The 19,454-nt window shown below is 46.3% G+C and overlaps 1 protein-coding gene across 1 annotated transcript; it reads left to right on the top strand.

Annotated features, from left to right (window-relative positions):
- The first annotated feature begins 1,978 nt into the window (after nucleotides 1-1,978).
- Nucleotides 1,979-4,210, top strand: LOC119358993 (autophagy-related protein 18d-like). Its single transcript, XM_037625358.1, has 5 exons — nucleotides 1,979-2,457; nucleotides 2,540-2,708; nucleotides 3,433-3,679; nucleotides 3,787-3,919; nucleotides 4,129-4,210. The coding sequence occupies exons 1-5, from the start codon at nucleotides 1,979-1,981 to the stop codon at nucleotides 4,208-4,210; spliced, it is 1,110 nt and encodes a 369-aa protein (XP_037481255.1).
- Nucleotides 4,211-19,454: the final 15,244 nt, after the last annotated feature.

Raw genomic sequence — 19,454 nt, 5'->3', positions numbered from 1 at the left:
ATAAGGTCACCGGTGGTAAAGTCACTTACACTACTCATGCCCCGTCCATGGAAGTTATGATGCTTGCTTCACATGGTAGAACTATGCCCAAGGGTTCATACGGTTACCTTCGTCTATCAAGGCATGTAGTTTCTGTAGAATTGGAAGAAAGTCTGAATGTTGTCATACAAGCCTACTCAAAATCTGGTGATATCACCGCACAAGGTGAGGTTTGCTTCATGCCCAAAGCTTGCAATATAAGTCAGGAGACATGTTTCTTGGGTGACCGTGACCCTAAGGTGTAAGTGGAGATTACCGTCGCTTGGTCTCTTCTTGTTTCGAACAGTCGTCATTTGATGATGAATGGAATGGATTTTGATGAGTTGAAAGAAGCGGTCAGTGGGTTAGGAGTTTGATGGCTCGCTTAGAGATCATATCATTGTGTGGCAATGGGCAGTTTTGAAGCTTCGGGTGATTTGGAACTCGGTGTTCTTTCCTCTCTAGATGTTACCTATTAATGTATCAGTTGTGTGCTGAAATGTGTGTAATGCGAAATTATGTAACAAATTTTGCTAACACTTGGTTGTTTCTAATTAATTTACTTCGAATATGAGCACCTAAGTCAATCATCACAAATATCAAATATAGTACTCCCTACGTTCACAAATATAGTTCTAGCTTTTTTTATGAATTGGATGCATATAGAGACGTTTTTCTGTATTTGTTCACTCATTTCAGACTACATGCCCATATTGAAATATCCAAAAGATCTTTTTTTTTTAACAGAGTGGGTACTAAATAGTAGAAATATATAAGACCATGCATACATAGAAGATATTAGCTATTGGGGGTTGTTGGCATTACTACGTGGGGGATGACCATAGTTTGACAACAAACATGTTGTAAACTTTATATTTCCAGAAGTACTACCCTCTTGGTGATATATTTTGTCGGTTCTCCATGAGACCAAACTCATGGATAAGTTAAGCGATATGACTGTTGGTATTTGGATCTCCCTACATTGCTGTTGGTAATCACTTTGGTTTGCTGCCGCTGAAAATGGTTTCCCCTAAATTAGAGATATTTGGTGGTATGGTCTGTAAAATATACTTCCTATTTTAATTTGGTGCAGATATGCATATAAGTATTAGCAAGTTAACTTTTGGATTGAATATCAGTAGTACCATATTGACACAATATTGTGTGCACTCATACATTCATGTCATACGGAGATTAGAGGGGGAGGGTGGGGGGAGTAGATTTCTGAAGAAAGAATTTTCGCAAAAAAAAAGTGGCATTCATCTAAATTCTAAAGTACATATATATGATATGAAAGGCTATATACAACTTGAAGATTGGGCCATCAAATTTCATGGTTACATCATATATCGTACATGCTTATAAGGGGCATCCATCTGGGCGTGAAAGATGAGACTTTCGAGGTTGAGAGTATGGATCGGGACGAATTCTTCGTTAGTATGGAGTTATTCAAAAGATCTATCAACTTTACGATGAAACTGCCAAGAGAATGGACTATGTGCATAATCAACCATCTAGTTCTCTCCAACTAAAGCAATCTGAAATTGTTGTATGAGTTCTGTGCTGAAATATCTGTAATGCACCTGGATTAATATTACATATGCTTTTTTTAGGGAAAATATTACATATGCTGAATTAGTGTGTGCCGTGGTAACAAAAGAAAGCACAAACCCGAGCCCAATAAACAAGGCGGGGCCCAGTGCCTGTACGTTTGGCCCAGCCCAACGGACCAACAGCTTTATGTACGTTTCAGGAATTGTAATCCGACTCCGAACATGCATGCATGTCCCAGTTCGACATGGTTACCAACTTAACTAGTACTAGTACTAGTACTGTAGTTTTCATCATGGGGCGATCTATATACACCACGGGTACGTACGTTCACGATCGATCGAGCCTCGGTCGATCAATCAGTTAGCAAATCGAACTAGTTGTAGCCGCGAAAAGGAAGCTTAATTTGATGGATCTATCGTTCAGCCCGTCGGTCATGGCCTCTACGTCGTCTTCCTCCGAGCTGCCGGACGGGGAAGTCCTAGTCCCCGCTCCCGATCCGCTCTTCCACGTCGCCTTCAACCAGCACGGCACGCACTTCGTCGCGGCCACGGCCACCGACTTCCACGTATTCTCCTGCCACCCTCTCGAGCGCGTCATGCACCGGCGCGGCTCCGACGGCTGCACGTTCAAGGTGACCTCCGCCCAGCTGCTCACGCGGTCTCAGCTGGCCGTCGCGACGCGGAGGCCCGGCGCCGTCAGCGGCGCCGTCGACGGCCACGTCATCGACTTCTGGAACGGCATGTGCAAGCCCAAGGACGCCAGGACCAACACCGTCAGGAGCCCGTGCGGCGCCGTCGGCGGCTTCCGCCTGCGGGGGGACCACATGCTCGTCGCCGGCGAGGGGACGGCCACGCTGTTCGACGGCGTCCACTGGGAGAAGGAGGTGACGACGGGGCCCAACCCGCTGGGGCTGTGCGCCATGGAGGAGCCGAATGGGCCCGCGACGCTCGTCTACGCCCTGCCGCTGCCGGAGGCGGGATCGGTGCAGGTCCGCCGGCAGCGTCAGCGTGCGCGCGCACGGCTCGGGCGTGGCGTGCCTAGCGCTGTCCCCCGACGGACGGCTGCTCGCCACCGCCGGCACCAGGGGCACGCTCCTGCGCATATTCAGCACCGCCGACGGCACCAAGCTCCAAGAGGTATGCACAGCATGTCTCAAAGCTGTCTACTCTTTCGATCATGAACTATTGCGCATTGGTCTACTCTTCAGTTTTGACCTCAGACTTTCAAAAGCTTTTAAGGAACTTAGATAAGGTGATTTGAAAAGACAGATTCACTACTCCATACATGTGCTCTTACTAAGATGTTTTTTCAGTGGTCCATATAGAAAAAATCTCGGAATCAATAACAGTAATAATCCTAAACAAAGGATAGCTTCAAAAAAATATCCTAAAAAGGATCAATAACCAAATAGAAATAAGTATTTTCCTCATTTTGTAAAAAGTGTGTTTTCTTTGCAAAGATATAATTTTAGGAATTTTACTTGCTTGGTCGTAAGGCAACACATACACACATGTCGTGTGTTTTACGCAAGAGAAAGTTATTTTATTATGCTATACTCCTGGAGTACTTCTATATTTTAAGATACAAGATAATTAAATAAAGTAAATCATTAAGACTTCCTGTTCCAAATAATAACCGTTTCATATAATCAAATTTTATTGAAACATCCTTTCAAAAAAAATATTGAAACATATTACAACTTATTCCCGCGGCATGGTCGGATATCATCTATTTATAGTTAGAAGAGCGTTTGGACCACTACTTTAGTGATCGATCTAAACACTTCTATATTTCTATATAGAGGAAGTATATTGGAACTTCGTCTTGTTCACATGTTGGTGTTCTTGACTCTTGTTGTAGCTGAGAAGAGGCACCGAAGGGGCAGACATCCACTGCATCGCCTTCTCCCACGACTCCAAGTGGTTAGCGGTGTCCAGTGACAAGGCAACGGTGCACGTTTTCAGCATCAATGACTTCAACCTCACAAGCTCCACTCTCGAGGAAGACCATGCCAGCAATGACCTTTTGGCGGCACCACTCGTACTAGCATCTTCTCCCGCACCCGCAACAACCAACCAGAGCTCATCACGCATGTCATTTTTGAAAGGTGGGTGCATATTCCTACATTTTAACTGGTAAAATTAACGTCGCTCCCTACAATTTTTTACTCAATCAAAATCTTAACATAACACTTCACTCCTCATGAACACACAGGCTACCTACCGACGTATTTCAGCTCGAAGTGGTCGTTTGCCCAGTTCCGGATCCCTAACGCCTGGACCAAGTGCTCCGTGGCGTTCGACCGGAGACACCCCAACACCATTACCATTGTCTGCATGGACAAAAGGTGCGTTGAAGAAGCTAAAATCACTCTCTCAATTTTATATTGACACACATGTCACATGTGCAACACATTGTCACACACACGCATGTGGTATTCTGTATCACACGCTCGCCCGAGCCTACCTCCCACTTCTTGATCCATTTTGTTTAGAAGTTTCTGAGATGATAGCATAACGTTACATGCTGACAACGACTATCATGGTGTGCGTGCAGGTTCTACCGCTGCGAGTTCGACCCGGTGAAAGGAGGCGACATGGTGCCGGGGGTGTACCACGAGAACTTCATGGACCTGTGAAGGGATTAGGGACGCAAGGCAGCAAGACACTTCTTTAGGTCCAGTTGGAAGTCAATATACTTTCAGGTTGATGATGTCTTAGATTTTTCCACGTAGACGTACCTCTATGGTGTTGTATGAATCATGACTTTTTTGACACTTTGATCATCTTCGTTTTTAATGAATATAATGCATGCAACTCACCCGCATAATTCAAACAGGAAAAAGAATTATACGGCGCCAAGGTGCAACCACAAGTCATAAGGCGTGACGTTCATATGAAGCCCACCGCATCACAGATCCCATCTTCTTCATCAGTTGTTAGAGCATCTCTAGCAGACCCCTTAAAACTGCACGGTCCACATAATTCCGACAACTATACGGGTTTGGCCCGATTTTTGGGCCACACCAGACCTCGTATAGTCGGCCTGACACGTAAAAATTTACAGTGGCCCGGAAACGACCCCCTCCCCCCGTTGCAGTATATATCCGGGTCTGCGGCCGTGATACGGGTGGAAACCCTATCCCACCGCCGCCGTGATTCCCCATTCCCCCTGCAATTTCTCGCCGACAGTGACCTAAATCCGTCGCCCCGCCCACCGATCCGCCACGATGTGGGGCGGAAAGTGGAACTCTGGCCGGCGTGGTGGCGATGACCCCGAGAGAAAGCGCTGCATCACCGACAACGCGGCGAGGAAGCGGTCCGCCCTCCGGTACACCAATCGTGGCCTTGAGCTGCCACCATCACTCCACCATCCGCTCGCATATGCCGCTGTGCCGGTCAAGAGGGAGGCGGAGGATCTCAGTCAGCTCCGCGCGGTGAAGAGGGAGCACGAGGCGGAGCAGCTGCACGCCGGTGTTGTCGGGCCGGAACAACATCCCCCCATCTGAGGCAGGCACCATCAAGGTAGCGATTCTCGCGCGCTGTGCGCGGGAGGAGGAGGTGGTGGCGCAGCGCCGCCACCGGGACGAGAAGGTCAACGATGTCCTACTCGAGCAGGGCTTCACCAAGACGGGGGAGTTCGAGGAGAAGGAAGAGGCGTGGGGCTGCGAAGCCGAAGCGCAGGACTCCATGTACATCGACCTTACCTCCGACAACGACGACGAGTGATCGCCGCCACTGCCGTAGCGTCACCGCCGCACCCGCAGGGCTCCAGTGAGCCCCATTTTTGCCAGTTTAGGGTTAGGGTAGGCCAATGCGCAGTACGTAATCAATGAACTATATGTATGTATGAATGATCATCTCTATTATATGTATGTATGAATGATCATCTCTACTGTTTATTTTTCATTTCTCATGCGAAATATTTTTCAAATTTCACAGTTTCATATAAGATTCAGCTCGGCCGCAGCCAAATTCGCCCCTTATAAGAGGGCAAATGCGAACCGTAAACCCCTTATAAGAGCATCTCCAACAGGTGCGGCAAAAGGCGCGCCCGCGCAGTAAAATTTGGTTTTAGCGCGCGCCGGCTGGTTCCGCGCGCTCCAACGGTGGCGGGAACTTACCGCGCGCGGGAGAAAGCGGCACGCGGCGCGGTAGATTTGGCGCGTCGCTTCGCGCGCGCCTATAATATGCCGCGCTCGCCACACGCATAGACACAGCCACGCGCCTGAAGGAAATATACCCTAGAGGCAATAATAAAGTTATTATTTGTTTCCTTATATCATGATAAATGTTTATTATTCATGCTAGAGTTGTATTAACCGGAAACATAATACATGTGTGAATATATAGACAAACAGAGTGTCACTAGTATGCCTCTACTTGACTAGCTCGTTAATCAAAGATGGTTATGTTTCCTAACCATGAACAAAGAGTTGTTATTTGATTAACGGGATCACATCATTAGGTGAATGATCTGATTGACATGACCCATTCCATTAGCTTAGCACCCGATCGTTTAGTATGTTGCTATTGCTTTCTTCATGACTTATACATGTTCCTATGACTATGAGATTATGCAACTCCCGTTTGCCGGAGGAACACTTTGTGTGCTACCAAACGTCACAACGTAAATGGGTGATTATAAAGGTGCTCTACAGGTGTCTCCAAAGGTACATATTGGGTTGGCGTATTTCGAGATTAGGATTTGTCACTCCGATTGTCGTAGAGGTAACTCTGGGCCCTCTCGGTAATGCACATCACATAAGCCTTGCAAGCATTGCAACTAATGAGTTAGTTGCGAGATGATGTATTACGGAACGAGTAAAGAGACTTGCCGGTAACGAGATTGAACTAGGTATTGAGATACCGACGATCGAATCTCGGGCAAGTAACATACCGATGACAAAGGGAACAACGTATGTTGTTATGTGGTCTGACCGATAAAGATCTTCGTAGAATATGTGGGAGCCAATATGAGCATCCAAGTTCCGCTATTGGTTATTGACCGGAGACGTGTCTCGGTCATGTCTACATTGTTCTCGAACCCGTAGGGTCCGCACGCTTAAGGTTTCGATGACAGTTATATTATGAGTTTATGAGTTTTGATGTACCAAAGTTAGTTTGGAGTCTCGGATGTGATCACGGACATGACGAGGAGTCTCGAAATGGTCGAGGCATAAAGATTGATATATTGGACGGCTATATTCGGACACCGGAAGTGTTTCGGGTGATTTCGAAGAAAACCGGAGAGCCGGAGGGTTACTGGAACCCCCCGGGAGAAGTAATGGGCCATATGGGCCTTAGTGGAGAGAGAGAGAGGGGCAGCCAAAGGTGGGCCGCGCACCTCCTCCCTCCTGGTCCGAATTGGACTAGGAGAGGGGGCGCGGCGCCCCCCTTTCCTTCTCCCTCCCCACTTCTTTCCCCCTCCTAGTAGGAGTCCTACTCCTACTAGGAGGAGGACTCCTCCTTGGCGCGCCATATGTGGCCGGCCGGCCTCCTCCCCTTGATCCTTTATATACGGGGGCAGGGGGCACCCCTAGACACACAAGTTGATCCACGTGATCATATTCTTAGCTGTGTGCGGTGTCCCCTTCCACCATAATCCTCGATAATATTGTAGCGGTGCTTAGGCGAAGCCCTGCGACGGTAGTACATCAAGATCGTCACCACGCCGTCGTGCTGACGGAACTCTTCCCCGACACTTTGCTGGATCAGAGTCCGGGGATCGTCATCGAGCTGAACGTGTGCTAAAACTCGGAGGTGCCGTAGTTTCGGTGCTCGATCGGTCGGGCCGTGAAGACGTACGACTACATCAACCGCGTTGTGCTAACGCTTCCGCTATCGGTCTACAAGGGTACGTAGATCACACTCTCCCCTCTCGTTGCTATGCATCACCATGATCTTGCGTGTGCGTAGAAATTTTTTTGAAATTACTACATTCCCCAACAGTGGCATCCGAGCCTAGGTTTTATATATTGATGTTATATGCACGAGTAGAACACAAGTGAGTTGTGGGCGATATAAGTCATACTGCTTACCAGCATGTCATACTTTGGTTCGGCGGTATTGTTGGACGAAGCGGCCCGGACCGACATTATGCGTACGCTTACGCGAGACCGGTTCTCCGGACGTGCTTTGCACATAGGTGGCTTGCGGGTGACACTTTCTCCAACTTTAGTTGAACCGAGTATGGCTACGCCCAGTCCTTGCGAAGGTTAAAACAACACCAACTTGACAAACTATCATTGTGGTTTTGATGCGTACGTAAGATTGGTTCTTGCTTAAGCCCGTAGCAGCCATGTAAAACTTACAACAACAAAGTAGAGGACGTCTAACTTGTTTTTGCAGGGCATGTTGTGATGTGATATGGTCAAGACATGATGCTAAATTTTATTGTATGAGATGATCATGTTTTGTAACCAAGTTATCGGCAACTGGCAGGAGCCATATGGTTGCCGCTTTATTGTATGCAATGCAATCGCGCTGTAATGCTTTACTTTATCACTAAGTGGTAGCGATAGTCGTGGAAGCATAAGATTGGCGAGACGACAACGATGCTACGATGGAGATCAAGGTGTCGCGCCGGTGACGATGGTGATCACAACGGTGCTTCGAAGATGGAGATCACAAGCACAAGATGATGATGGCCATATCATATCACTTATATTGATTGCATGTGATGTTTATCTTTTATGCATCTTATCTTGCTTTGATTGACGGTAGCATTATAAGATGATCTCTCACTAATTATCAAGAAGTGTTCTCCCTGAGTATGCACCGTTGCGAAAGTTCTTCGTGCTGAGACACCACGTGATGATCGGGTGTGATAGGCTCTACGTTCAAATACAACGGGTGCAAAACAGTTGCACACGCGGAATACTCAGGTTATACTTGACGAGCCAAGCATATACAGATATGGCCTCGGAACACGGAGACCGAAAGGTCGAGCGTGAATCATATGGTAGATATGATCAACATAGTGATGTTCACCAATGAAACTACTCCATCTCACGTGATGATCGGACATGGTTTAGTTGATTTGGATCACGTAATCACTTAGAGGATTAGAGGGATGTCTATCTAAGTGGGAGTTCTTTAAGTAAATTAATTGAACCTAAATTTATCATGAAACTTAGTACCTGATAGTATCTTGCTTGTTTATGCTTGATTGTAGATAGATGGCTCGTGTTGTTGTTCCGTTGAATTTTAATGCGTTCCTTGAGAAAGCAAAGTTGAAAGATGATGGTAGCAATTACACGGACTGGGTCCGTAACTTGAGGATTATCCTCATTGCTGCACAGAAGAATTACGTCCTGGAAGCACCGCTGGGTGCCAGGCCTGCTGCTGGAGCAACACCAGATGTTATGAACGTCTGGCAAAGCAAAGCTGATGACTACTCGATAGTTCAGTGTGCCATGCTTTACGGCTTAGAATCGGTACTTCAACGACGTTTTGAACGTCATGGAGCATATGAGATGTTCCAGGAGTTGAAGTTAATATTTCAAGCAAATGCCCGGATTGAGAGTTATGAAGTCTCCAATAAGTTCTATAGCTGCAAGATGGAGGAGAACAGTTCTGTCAGTGAGCATATACTCAAGATGTCTGGGTATAATAATCACTCGATTCAATTGGGAGTTAATCTTTCAGATGATTGCGTCATTGACAGAATTCTCCAATCACTGCCACCAAGCTACAAGAGCTTCGTGATGAACTATAATATGCAAGGGATGAATAAGACTATTCTCGAGCTCTTCGCAATGGTGAAAGCTGCGGAGGTAGAAATCAAGAAGGAGCATCAAGTGTTGATGGTCAACAAGACCACTAGTTTCAAGAAAAAGGGCAAAGGGAAGAAGAAGGGGAACTTCAAAAGGAACAGCAAGCAAGTTTCTACTCAAGAGAAGAAACCCAAACCTGGACCTAAGCCTGAAACTGAGTGCTTCTACTGTAAGCAGACTGGTCACTGGAAGCGGAACTGCCCCAAGTATTTGGCGGATAAGAAGTATGGCAAGGTGAACAAAGGTATATGTGATATACATGCTATTGATGTGTACCTTACTAATGCTCGCAGTAGCACCTGGGTATTTGATATTGGTTCTGTTGCTAATATTTGCAACTCGAAACAGGGACTACAGATTAAGCGAAGATTGGCTAAGGACGAGGTGACGATGCGCGTGGGAAACGGTTCCAAAGTCGATGTGATCGCAGTCGGCACGCTACCTCTACATCTACCTTCGAGATTAACATTAGACCTAAATAATTGTTATTTGGTGCCAGCGTTAAGCATGAACATTATATCTGGATCTTGTTTGATGCGAGACGGTTATTCATTTAAATCTGAGAATAATGGTTGTTCTATTTATATGAGTAATATCTTTTATGGTCATGCACCCTTAAAGAGTGGTCTATTTTTATTGAATCTCGATAGTAGTGACACACATATTCATGGTGTTGAAGGCAAAAGATGCAGAGTTGATAATGATAGTGCAACTTATTTGTGGCACTGTCGTTTGGGTCATATCGGTATAAAGCGCATGAAGAAACTCCATACTGATGGGCTTTTGGAACCACTTGATTATGAATCACTTGGTACTTGCGAACCGTGCCTTATGGGTAAGGTGACAAAAACACCGTTCTCCGGTACTATGGAGAGAGCAACAGATTTGTTGGAAATCATACATACAGATGTATGTGGTCCGATGAACGTTGAGGCGCGTGGCGGATATCGTTATTTTCTCACCTTCACAGATGACTTAACCAGATATGGGTATATCTACTTAATGAAACACAAGTCTGAAACATTTGAAAAGTTCAAAGAATTTCAGAGTGAAGTTGAAAATCATCGTAACAAAAAAATAAAATTCCTACGATCTGATCGTGGAGGAGAATATTTGAGTTACGAGTTTGGTATACATTTGAAAAATTGTGGAATAGTTTCACAACTCACGCCACCCGGAACACCACAGCGTAATGGTGTGTCCGAACGTCGTAATCGTACTTTACTAGATATGGTGCGATCTATGATGTCTCTTACTGATTTACCGCTATCATTTTGGGGATACGCTCTAGAGACGGCCGCATTCACGTTAAATAGGGCACCATCAAAATCCGTTGAGACGACGCCTTATGAACTGTGGTTTGGCAAGAAACCAAAGTTGTCGTTTCTGAAAGTTTGGGGAACCCAAATCGGAGAAATGTGTCTTCATAGGATATCCAAAGGAAACTATTGGATACACCTTCTATCACAGATCCGAAGGCAAGACTTTTGTTGCTAAATTCGGAAACTTTCTGGAGAAGGAGTTTCTCTCGAAAGAAGTGAGTGAGAGGAAAGTAGAACTTGACGAGGTAACTGTACCTACTCCCTTATTGGAAAGTAGTACATCACAGAAACATGTTTCTGTGACACCTACACCAGTTAGTGAGGAAGCTAATGATGATGATCATGAAACTTCAGAACAAGATACTACTGAACCTCGTAGATCAACCAGAGTGAGATCCGCGCCAGAGTGGTACGGTAATCCTGTTCTGGAAGTCATGCTACTAGATCATGATGAACCTACGAACTATGAAGAAGCGATGGTGAGCCCAGATTCCGCAAAATGGCTTGAAGCCATGAAATCTGAGATGGGATCCATGTATGAGAACAAAGTATGGACTTTGGTTGACTTGCCCGATGATCGGCAAGCAATTGAGAATAAATGGATCTTCAAGAAGAAGACTGACGCTGACGGTAATATTACTGTCTACAAAGCTCGACTTGTCGCAAAAGGTTTTCGGCAAGTTCAAGGGATTGACTACGATGAGACCTTCTCACCCGTAGCGATGCTTAAGTCTGTCCGAATCATGTTAGCAATTGCCGCATTTTATGATTATGAAATTTGGCAGATGGAAGTCAAAACTACATTCCTGAATGGATTTCTGGAAGAAGAGTTGTATATGATGCAACTAGAAGGTTTTGTCGATCCAAAGGGAGCTAACAAAATGTGCAAGCTCCAGCGATCCATTTATGGACTGGTGCAAGCCTCTCGGAGTTGGAATAGACGCTTTGATAGTGTGATCAAAGCATTTGGTTTTATATAGACTTTTGGAGAAGCCTGTATTTACAAGAAAGTGAGTGGGAGCTCTGTAGCATTTCTGATATTATATGTGGATGACATATTACTAATTGGAAATGATATAGAATTTCTGGATAGCATAAAGGGATACTTAAATAAGAGTTTTTCAATGAAAGACCTCGGTGAAGCTGCTTACATATTAGGCATTAAGACTTATAGAGATAGATCAAGACGCTTAATTGGACTTTCATAAAGCACATACCTTGACAAATTTCTGAAGAAGTTCAAAATGGATCAAGCAAAGAAAGGGTTCTTGCCTGTGTTACAAGGTGTGAAGTTGAGTAAGACTCAATGCCCGACCACTGCAGAAGATAGAGAGAAAATGAAAGATGTTCCCTATGCTTCAGCCATAGGCTCTATCATATATGCAATGCTGTGTACCAGACCTGATGTTGCCTTGCTATAAGTCTAGCAGGGAGGTACCAAAGTGATCCAGGAGTGGATCACTGGACAGCAGTCAAGAACATCCTGAAATACCTGAAAAAGACTAAGGATATGTTTCTCATATATGGAGGTGACAAAGAGCTCATCGTAAAAGGTTACGTTGATGCAAACTTTGACACTGATCCGGACGATTCTAAATCGCAAACCGGATACATGTTTACATTAAATGGTGGAGCTGTCAGTTGGTGCAGTTCTAAACAAAGTGTTGTGGCGGGATCTACATGTGAAGCGGAGTACATAGCTGCTTCGGAAGCAGCAAATGAAGGAGTCTGGATGAAGGAGTTCATATCCGATCTAGGTGTCATACCTAGTGCATCGGGTCCAATGAAAATCTTTTGTGACAATACTGGTGCAATTGCCTTGGCAAAGGAATCCAGATTTCACAAGAGAACCAAGCACATCAAGAGACGCTTCAATTCCATCCGGGATCTAGTCCAGGTGGGAGACATAGAGATTTGCAAGATACATACGGATCTGAATGTTGCAGACCTGTTGACTAAGCCTCTTCCACGTGCAAAACATGATCAGCACCAAGGCTTCATGGGTGTTAGAATCATTACTGTGTAATCTAGATTATTGACTCTAGTGCAAGTGAGAGACTGAAGGAAATATGCCCTAGAGGCAATAATAAAGTTATTATTTATTTCCTTATATCATGATAAATGTTTATTATTCATGCTAGAATTGTATTAACCGGAAACATAATACATGTGTGAATATATAGACCAACAGAGTGTCACTAGTATGCCTCTACTTGACTAGCTCGTTAATCAAAGATGGTTATGTTTCCTAACCATGAACAAAGAGTTGTTATTTGATTAACGGGATCACATCATTAGGTGAATGATCTGATTGACATGACCCATTCCATTAGCTTAGCACCCGATCGTTTAGTATGTTGCTATTGCTTTCTTCATGACTTATACATGTTCCTATGACTATGAGATTATGCAACTCCCGTTTGCCGGATGAACACTTTGTGTGCTACCAAACGTCACAACGTAAATGGGTGATTATAAAGGTGCTCTACAGGTGTCTCCAAAGGTACATGTTGGGTTGGCGTATTTTGAGATTAGGATTTGTCACTCCGATTGTCGGAGAGGTAACTCTGGGCCCTCTCGGTAATGCACATCACATAAGCCTTGCAAGCATTGCAACTAATGAGTTAGTTGCGAGATGATGTATTACGGAATGAGTAAAGAGACTTGCCGGTAACGAGATTGAACTAGGTATTGAGATACCGACGATCGAATCTCGGGCAAGTAACATACCGATGACAAAGGGAACAACATATGTTGTAATGCGGTCTGACCGATAAAGATCTTCGTAGAATATGTAGGAGCCAATATGAGCATCCAGATTCTGCTATTGGTTATTGACCGGAGACGTGTCTCGGTCATGTCTACATTATTCTCGAACCCGTAGGGTCCGCACGCTTAAGGTTTCGATGACAGTTATATTATGAGTTTATGAGTTTTGATGTACCGAAGTTAGTTCGGAGTCTCGGATGTGATCATGGACATGACGAGGAGTCTCGAAATGGTCGAGACATAAAGATTGATATATTGGACGGCTTTATTCGTACACCGGAAGTGTTCCGGGTGATTTCGGAGAAAACCGGAGAGCCGGAGGGTTACCGGAACCCCCCGGGAGAAGTAATGGGACATATGGGCCTTAGTGGAGAGAGAGAGGGGCAGCCAAAGGTGGGCCGCGCGCCTCCTCCCCCCTGGTCCGAATTGGACTAAGAGAGGGGGGGCGGCGCCCCCCTTTCCTTCTCCCTCCCCACTTCTTTCCCCCTCTTAGTAGGAGTCCTGCTCCTACTAGGAGGAGGACTCCTCCTTGGCGCGCCATATGTGGCCGGCCGGCCTCCTTCGCTTGATCCTTTATATACGGGGGCAGGGGGCACCCGTAGACACACAAGTTGATCCACGTGATCATATTCTTAGCCGTGTGCGATGCCCCCTTCCACCATAATCCTCGATAATATTGTAGCGGTGCTTAGGCGAAGCCCTGCAACGGTAGTACATCAAGATCGTCACCACGCCATCATGCTGGCGGAACTCTTCCTCGACACTTTGCTGGATCGGAGTCCGGGGATCGTCATCGAGCTGAACGTGTGCTAAAACTCGGAGGTGCTGTAGTTTCGGTGCTTGATCGGTCGGGCCGTGAAGACGTACGACTACATCAACCGCGTTGTGCTAACGCTTCCGCTATCGGTCTACAAGGGTACGTAGATCACACTCTCCCTTCTCGTTGCTATGCATCACCATGATCTTGCGTGTGCGTAGAAATTTTTTTGAAATTACTATGTTCCCCAACAGCGCCCTCCCCTCGCAACCCCGCCGCTTCGCCGGTTTCCGCGCCACCATGCCGCCGCGCCGCCGGGGTTCTTCGGGCTAGCGCGGCGTCCGCGAGCGCCCCAACGGCTGGTACTCCGCCGAGATCTGGTCCGACGACGTCCGGCTCGGCCTCGGGTCGTTCCGGAGCGCGTACGAGGCGGCCCGCGCGTACGACGCAGCGGCGTGGCGCTTGGATAGGCCCCGGTCGCAGATGAACTTCTGGGACGTCTTCACACGCGAGCAGGCGCAGCACGTCGCCCCTCCGTCGCGTCTTATCACCGATATGGACCATGCCGACCAAACTCGGCGCTGCCGCCGCCTCCTCATCGCCGAGGAGGACGAGCGAGCCATGGCGGAGTGGCGCCGTCGCCACCCGGAAGACGTCACCGACGAGCGTGCCTACCGGGCGGAGAGGACGGCAAGGCGCCGCGCGGAGCGGGCGGACCGGCATCGGCGGAAGGCATTGGCGAATGCGCAGTGCGATATCGTTGCAGCAGGTGGGAGGTCGATCTTCACGTCAGACGATGAATGTTGGGACGACATGTGGCTCGATACCTCGGATAACACCGACGAGGATGATGATGGTGATGATGGTGGTAGCGACTTGGAGTAGTTTCTATCTATGTATGCCGTAGTAGTTTCTATCTATGTATGCCGTAGTAGTTTCTATCTAGTTACACCGTAGTTCTATCTATCTATGCTTTCGAACTATCTATCTAGTTGCACCAATGTAAAATACCTTTTTATCGTTTTTTATCTATGCAATTTATCATTTTTTATCTTATTATCTATGCTTCCGAAAATGTTGTAAAATGAGCGCGCGTGCTGCATTTTTTGCGCGCTGCTGGAGCAGCGCGCGCTGCATCTTAGCGCAGCTGCTGGAGGCAGCGCTGCGCGCCGCACCAAACCAGGCAATGGACACGCGGCAAAGCTATTTTTTGTGCGCGGCCCGTCCGGCGCCTGTTGGAGATGTTCTAAGGACTAGCCTTATAAAAGGTCTGCTAGATATGCTTTTAATGCCTCCGCTTTGTCGCCTTCTATCTTTTCTCTCCGTTGTGTCCCTCATCAGTGCACTGTTGTCATTTTAATCTTCTAGCCAAGTTCCAGTTGAGGCATCTGACATGCTCAGCTAAAGCCTTCCCCAAAGGTTATCGGGTGCACATTATATGTCCGTTACCCCGTGCAACCTCATCAAGTCGTCAACCTCATCGTCCTCAACATTGTCAGAATTTTGTTGCGGATGAGCGTGGGGACCTCTGGTGTCGTGATGCAGCTAGCCGCTAATTAGCAGCATCCCTAACATTTACTCTCTCTATTTTAAAATATACGATGTTTTTGTAGGCTAGTCTATAACCTACCAAAACGTCTTATATTTTAAAACGAAAGCTTCACAATTAAAAAAAATCATTCGTGTCTATCTAGGCACATCTAAGTGACCCAGTCACACTACAAAGGAAAATAAAGTAGACAACAAAATGTGTGCATGAATTTTCATGTAAAATCACTGATATAACTTAGATGTAAAATAATTAGGACACATCTAAATATGCTTTAGCAAAACTGAATTCAATTTTGATACGGGGTGAATTTCGTGGACAGTTGTAGTCCGCTTACGTGTGCGCTGCAAGTTACAGAGTCCGGCTCCAACCATGCAAAGTTTTTTTTTTTTTTTGCGGAACCAAACATGCAAAGCTTGTCACGGTCGGTTCGACGTAGTTATGGTCACCAAATTCCGTACGAGCGGCTTAAATCACGGTCACGGACGCCCAGGGTACATACGTCGTCGCCGCCGTGCTGATCGATTCATCACGTAGCTAGCTAGCTAGGTTTCGACTTCGATTGATCGACCATGGCGCCTTCGTCGTCGTTCCCCGCGGCCACCGCCGAAGCCGACTCCCCGATCGTCCAAGTCGCCTTCAGCAGCGGCGCCTCCCACTTCGTCGCGTCCACGGCCACCGGGTTCCACGTCTTCTCCTGCGACGACGACAAGGTCGAGCGCGTCCACTACAAGTCCGACGCCGTCGCCTCGCCCGGCGTCGTGGTGACCTCCACCGAGCTGCTAACGCGGTCGCGCGTGGCCGTTGTGACCCGGACGACAGGCGCCGTCAAGGGCGCGGCCGAGCACCACGCGATCTACTTCTGGGACGAGGAGAGCGGGGAGGCGAAGCAGATAGCCATCGGCTCGGCCAGCACCCCCGACCTCGGCCCCGTGGGCGGGCTCCGCCTTCTCGGGGACCACGTGCTCGTCGCCGGCCAGCAGATGGCGATGCTGGTCATCAACGGCGACTTGAAGAGCCGAAAGCTGGTTCAGACGGGCCCCAACCCGCTTGGGCTGTGCGCGCTGGCGGTTGACCAGGAGACGCGGCTCGTCTGCGCCCTGCCGCGGCCGGAGAAGGGGGCGGTGCAGGTCCGCCGGACCGGCAAGCCCGGCAGCGTCGACGTGCACGCGCACGCGTCGAGCCTGTCGTGCATCGCGCTCTCCCGCGACGGCCGGCTGCTCGCCACAGCCGGATCAAAGGGCACGCTCGTGCGCATCTTCAGCACCGACGACGGCGCCATGGTCCAAGAGGTATCCAACGCTAGCTACTACACCTCTTGTTAAACTATATATGAAGCAAAATGAGTGAATCTACACTTTAAATTATGTGGTTCATAATGAAATATCTACGAAGACTCACTCTATGCATTTGAAAACCGAACCGAAAAACCATACCGAAAATAAACCGAACCGAACCGATTTTATGGTTTTTATGGTTTCTGGTTTCGGTATGGTATGAACTTTTCATACCGTTTTGAACTTTGGTTTATATGGTATATACCGAAAAACCGAACGGTTAACCGAATAAACCAAAGTAAAAACTAAATTTATATTTCTTGAGATAAACAATCATACAAGTTGTCATTTTTCTTGTACATGAGTCAAATTCACTACTAAGCACGTAATTTTTTTTGTAGCATAGTTATTTTTCTCTTTTTAAAATGCTAAACACGTCCGTAACCATCAACAGATGAATCAATGCAAGCATATACACTTATATATATAGTTATATACTATTTCTGTAAAATAGTTTGTGTTTTGAGTCATAAATTTGTAAGTTATTATTACGTCATTTTCAAATTCGCGTTAGGTTTGGTTTTTATGGTATATACCGAAACCATACCGAAATAATTTGGTATATACCGAAACCGAACCGTATTTTAATTTCATACCGTATTTACCGAAGTATTAATACCGTACAAACCGAAAAACCTATAAACCGAACCATGTAAACCGAATAAACCGAACGCACATAGTGAACGAAGATTCCCTTTGTCTCAAAATTCTTGTCTTAGATTTGTCTAGATACGGATATACCGAATACTAAAACGTGACTTCATACATCTGTATTTAGACAAATTTAAGACAAGAATTTTGGGACGGAGGGAGTATTTAGGAACGGGAAAAAATCTACCTTTTCGGGGTACAATATTTTCTAATCAGTTACATAAAAGTCGTTTTGCCTCTTGTCACGGTGCGTGTTTACTGGACGAGCAAAACATGTACTCCCTCCAATCAGAATTACTTGTCGCTTAAACAAATATGACGTAGAAAGTATATACCTATTTCCGTGTGCTTCCATCTTGGTGTTCGGTCGTGTTATTCATTGAAGCAATTATATATTATTAAAGTCAATCCAAGGCAAGTGTTCGGGTCTATTATGTTATAAAGATTAGGTGCCTAACGGACATTGTTTATCTTGAAAAACAAATATTTCTCGACCCAAGAAAAAAATATTTTTTATTTTAAATTTAAGAAACTAGTGTATTTTTTAAGGCATAAGCTCCTATCTAAATCTACTTTCCTTGAGCATAATATAGGGTTTTTTATTTGATTCTAAATTCCAAGATAACTCATTAGAATTATTAATAAGATGGTCCTAATATATTAGCAATATTTAGATTGCCACCTCTTTTTATTCACTTTATTACTTCTATTCTAGACCCTATCCATATGGTTTATTCTTATGAAATATCATATAAAATAGAAGGTATAAGAAATGGATATAATGAAATTCTTGATTCGATCTTACGACCTAATTTATCTGATTAATGGATCAACAACCACCCATTTTATGGAAAAGAAGGAGCATGGTCTTATTCAAATTCAAAGCGCTTCGTAATCTTTAACCAGTTCTGAGTTGCTGCGTACGTGCAGCTAAGGAGAGGCATCGACAGAGCAGACATCCACTGCATCGCCTTCTCGCCGGACTTCAGATGGCTGGCCGTTTCCAGCGACAAGGGGACGGTCCACGTTTTCCCCGTCGCCAGCATCGACAAAGCAACCTCGACAATGGCGGGCGGCGACCGGGATGCCCTCCTGGTGGCCCCATCACGAGCAGCGGCGTCTCCTCCTCCACCGGCAGCAGCCAAGCAGGGATCATTACTGCCATCGTTCTTGAAAGGTGCAACACCTGTTCTCCTACATATATAGAAGAACTAACGATCCAATGTGGTTTTCTGTACCCTGAAAAACTGAAGTACTTCTGCGTGCATCTCTTGCAGGTTACTTGCCGAGCTACTTCAGCTCAGAGCGGTCTCTGGCGCAGGTCCGGCTCCGCAAGGGCGTCGAATACGCGGTGGAGTTCTGGCGGCACCACCCCAACATCATCCTCATCGTCGGCACGGACGGAAGGTGCGTGTCCCCTGCTTTCTTTTCTTCTTTGGCTTATTGGAACTGAAAAATGTTGGCATGATGCACTTGATCGCTGACGTTCTGTCGAACTCCGAATGGTTCGTGCGTGCAGCTTCTACCGGTGCGGTTTCGACCCCTTGAACACCGGCGAGATGAAGCAGCTGGAGCACAAGAGATTCATGAAGATCAAGGAGTCCGAGGACAGCCAGAGAGTCCAGTCTGAGACTTAGCCAGTTCACAATTAGACGATGTACAATGCAATTCTTGTTTCTATAGTAGATCCCTGGTGATGTGCTCTGTCCTTCCTCATGTA

Source organism: Triticum dicoccoides, chromosome 2A, assembly GCF_002162155.2.
Source record: "Triticum dicoccoides isolate Atlit2015 ecotype Zavitan chromosome 2A, WEW_v2.0, whole genome shotgun sequence".
Lineage (NCBI taxonomy): Eukaryota > Viridiplantae > Streptophyta > Magnoliopsida > Poales > Poaceae > Triticum > Triticum dicoccoides.
Note: the sequence above shows the minus strand (reverse complement) of the source record. Positions and strands in the feature narration are given on the sequence as shown.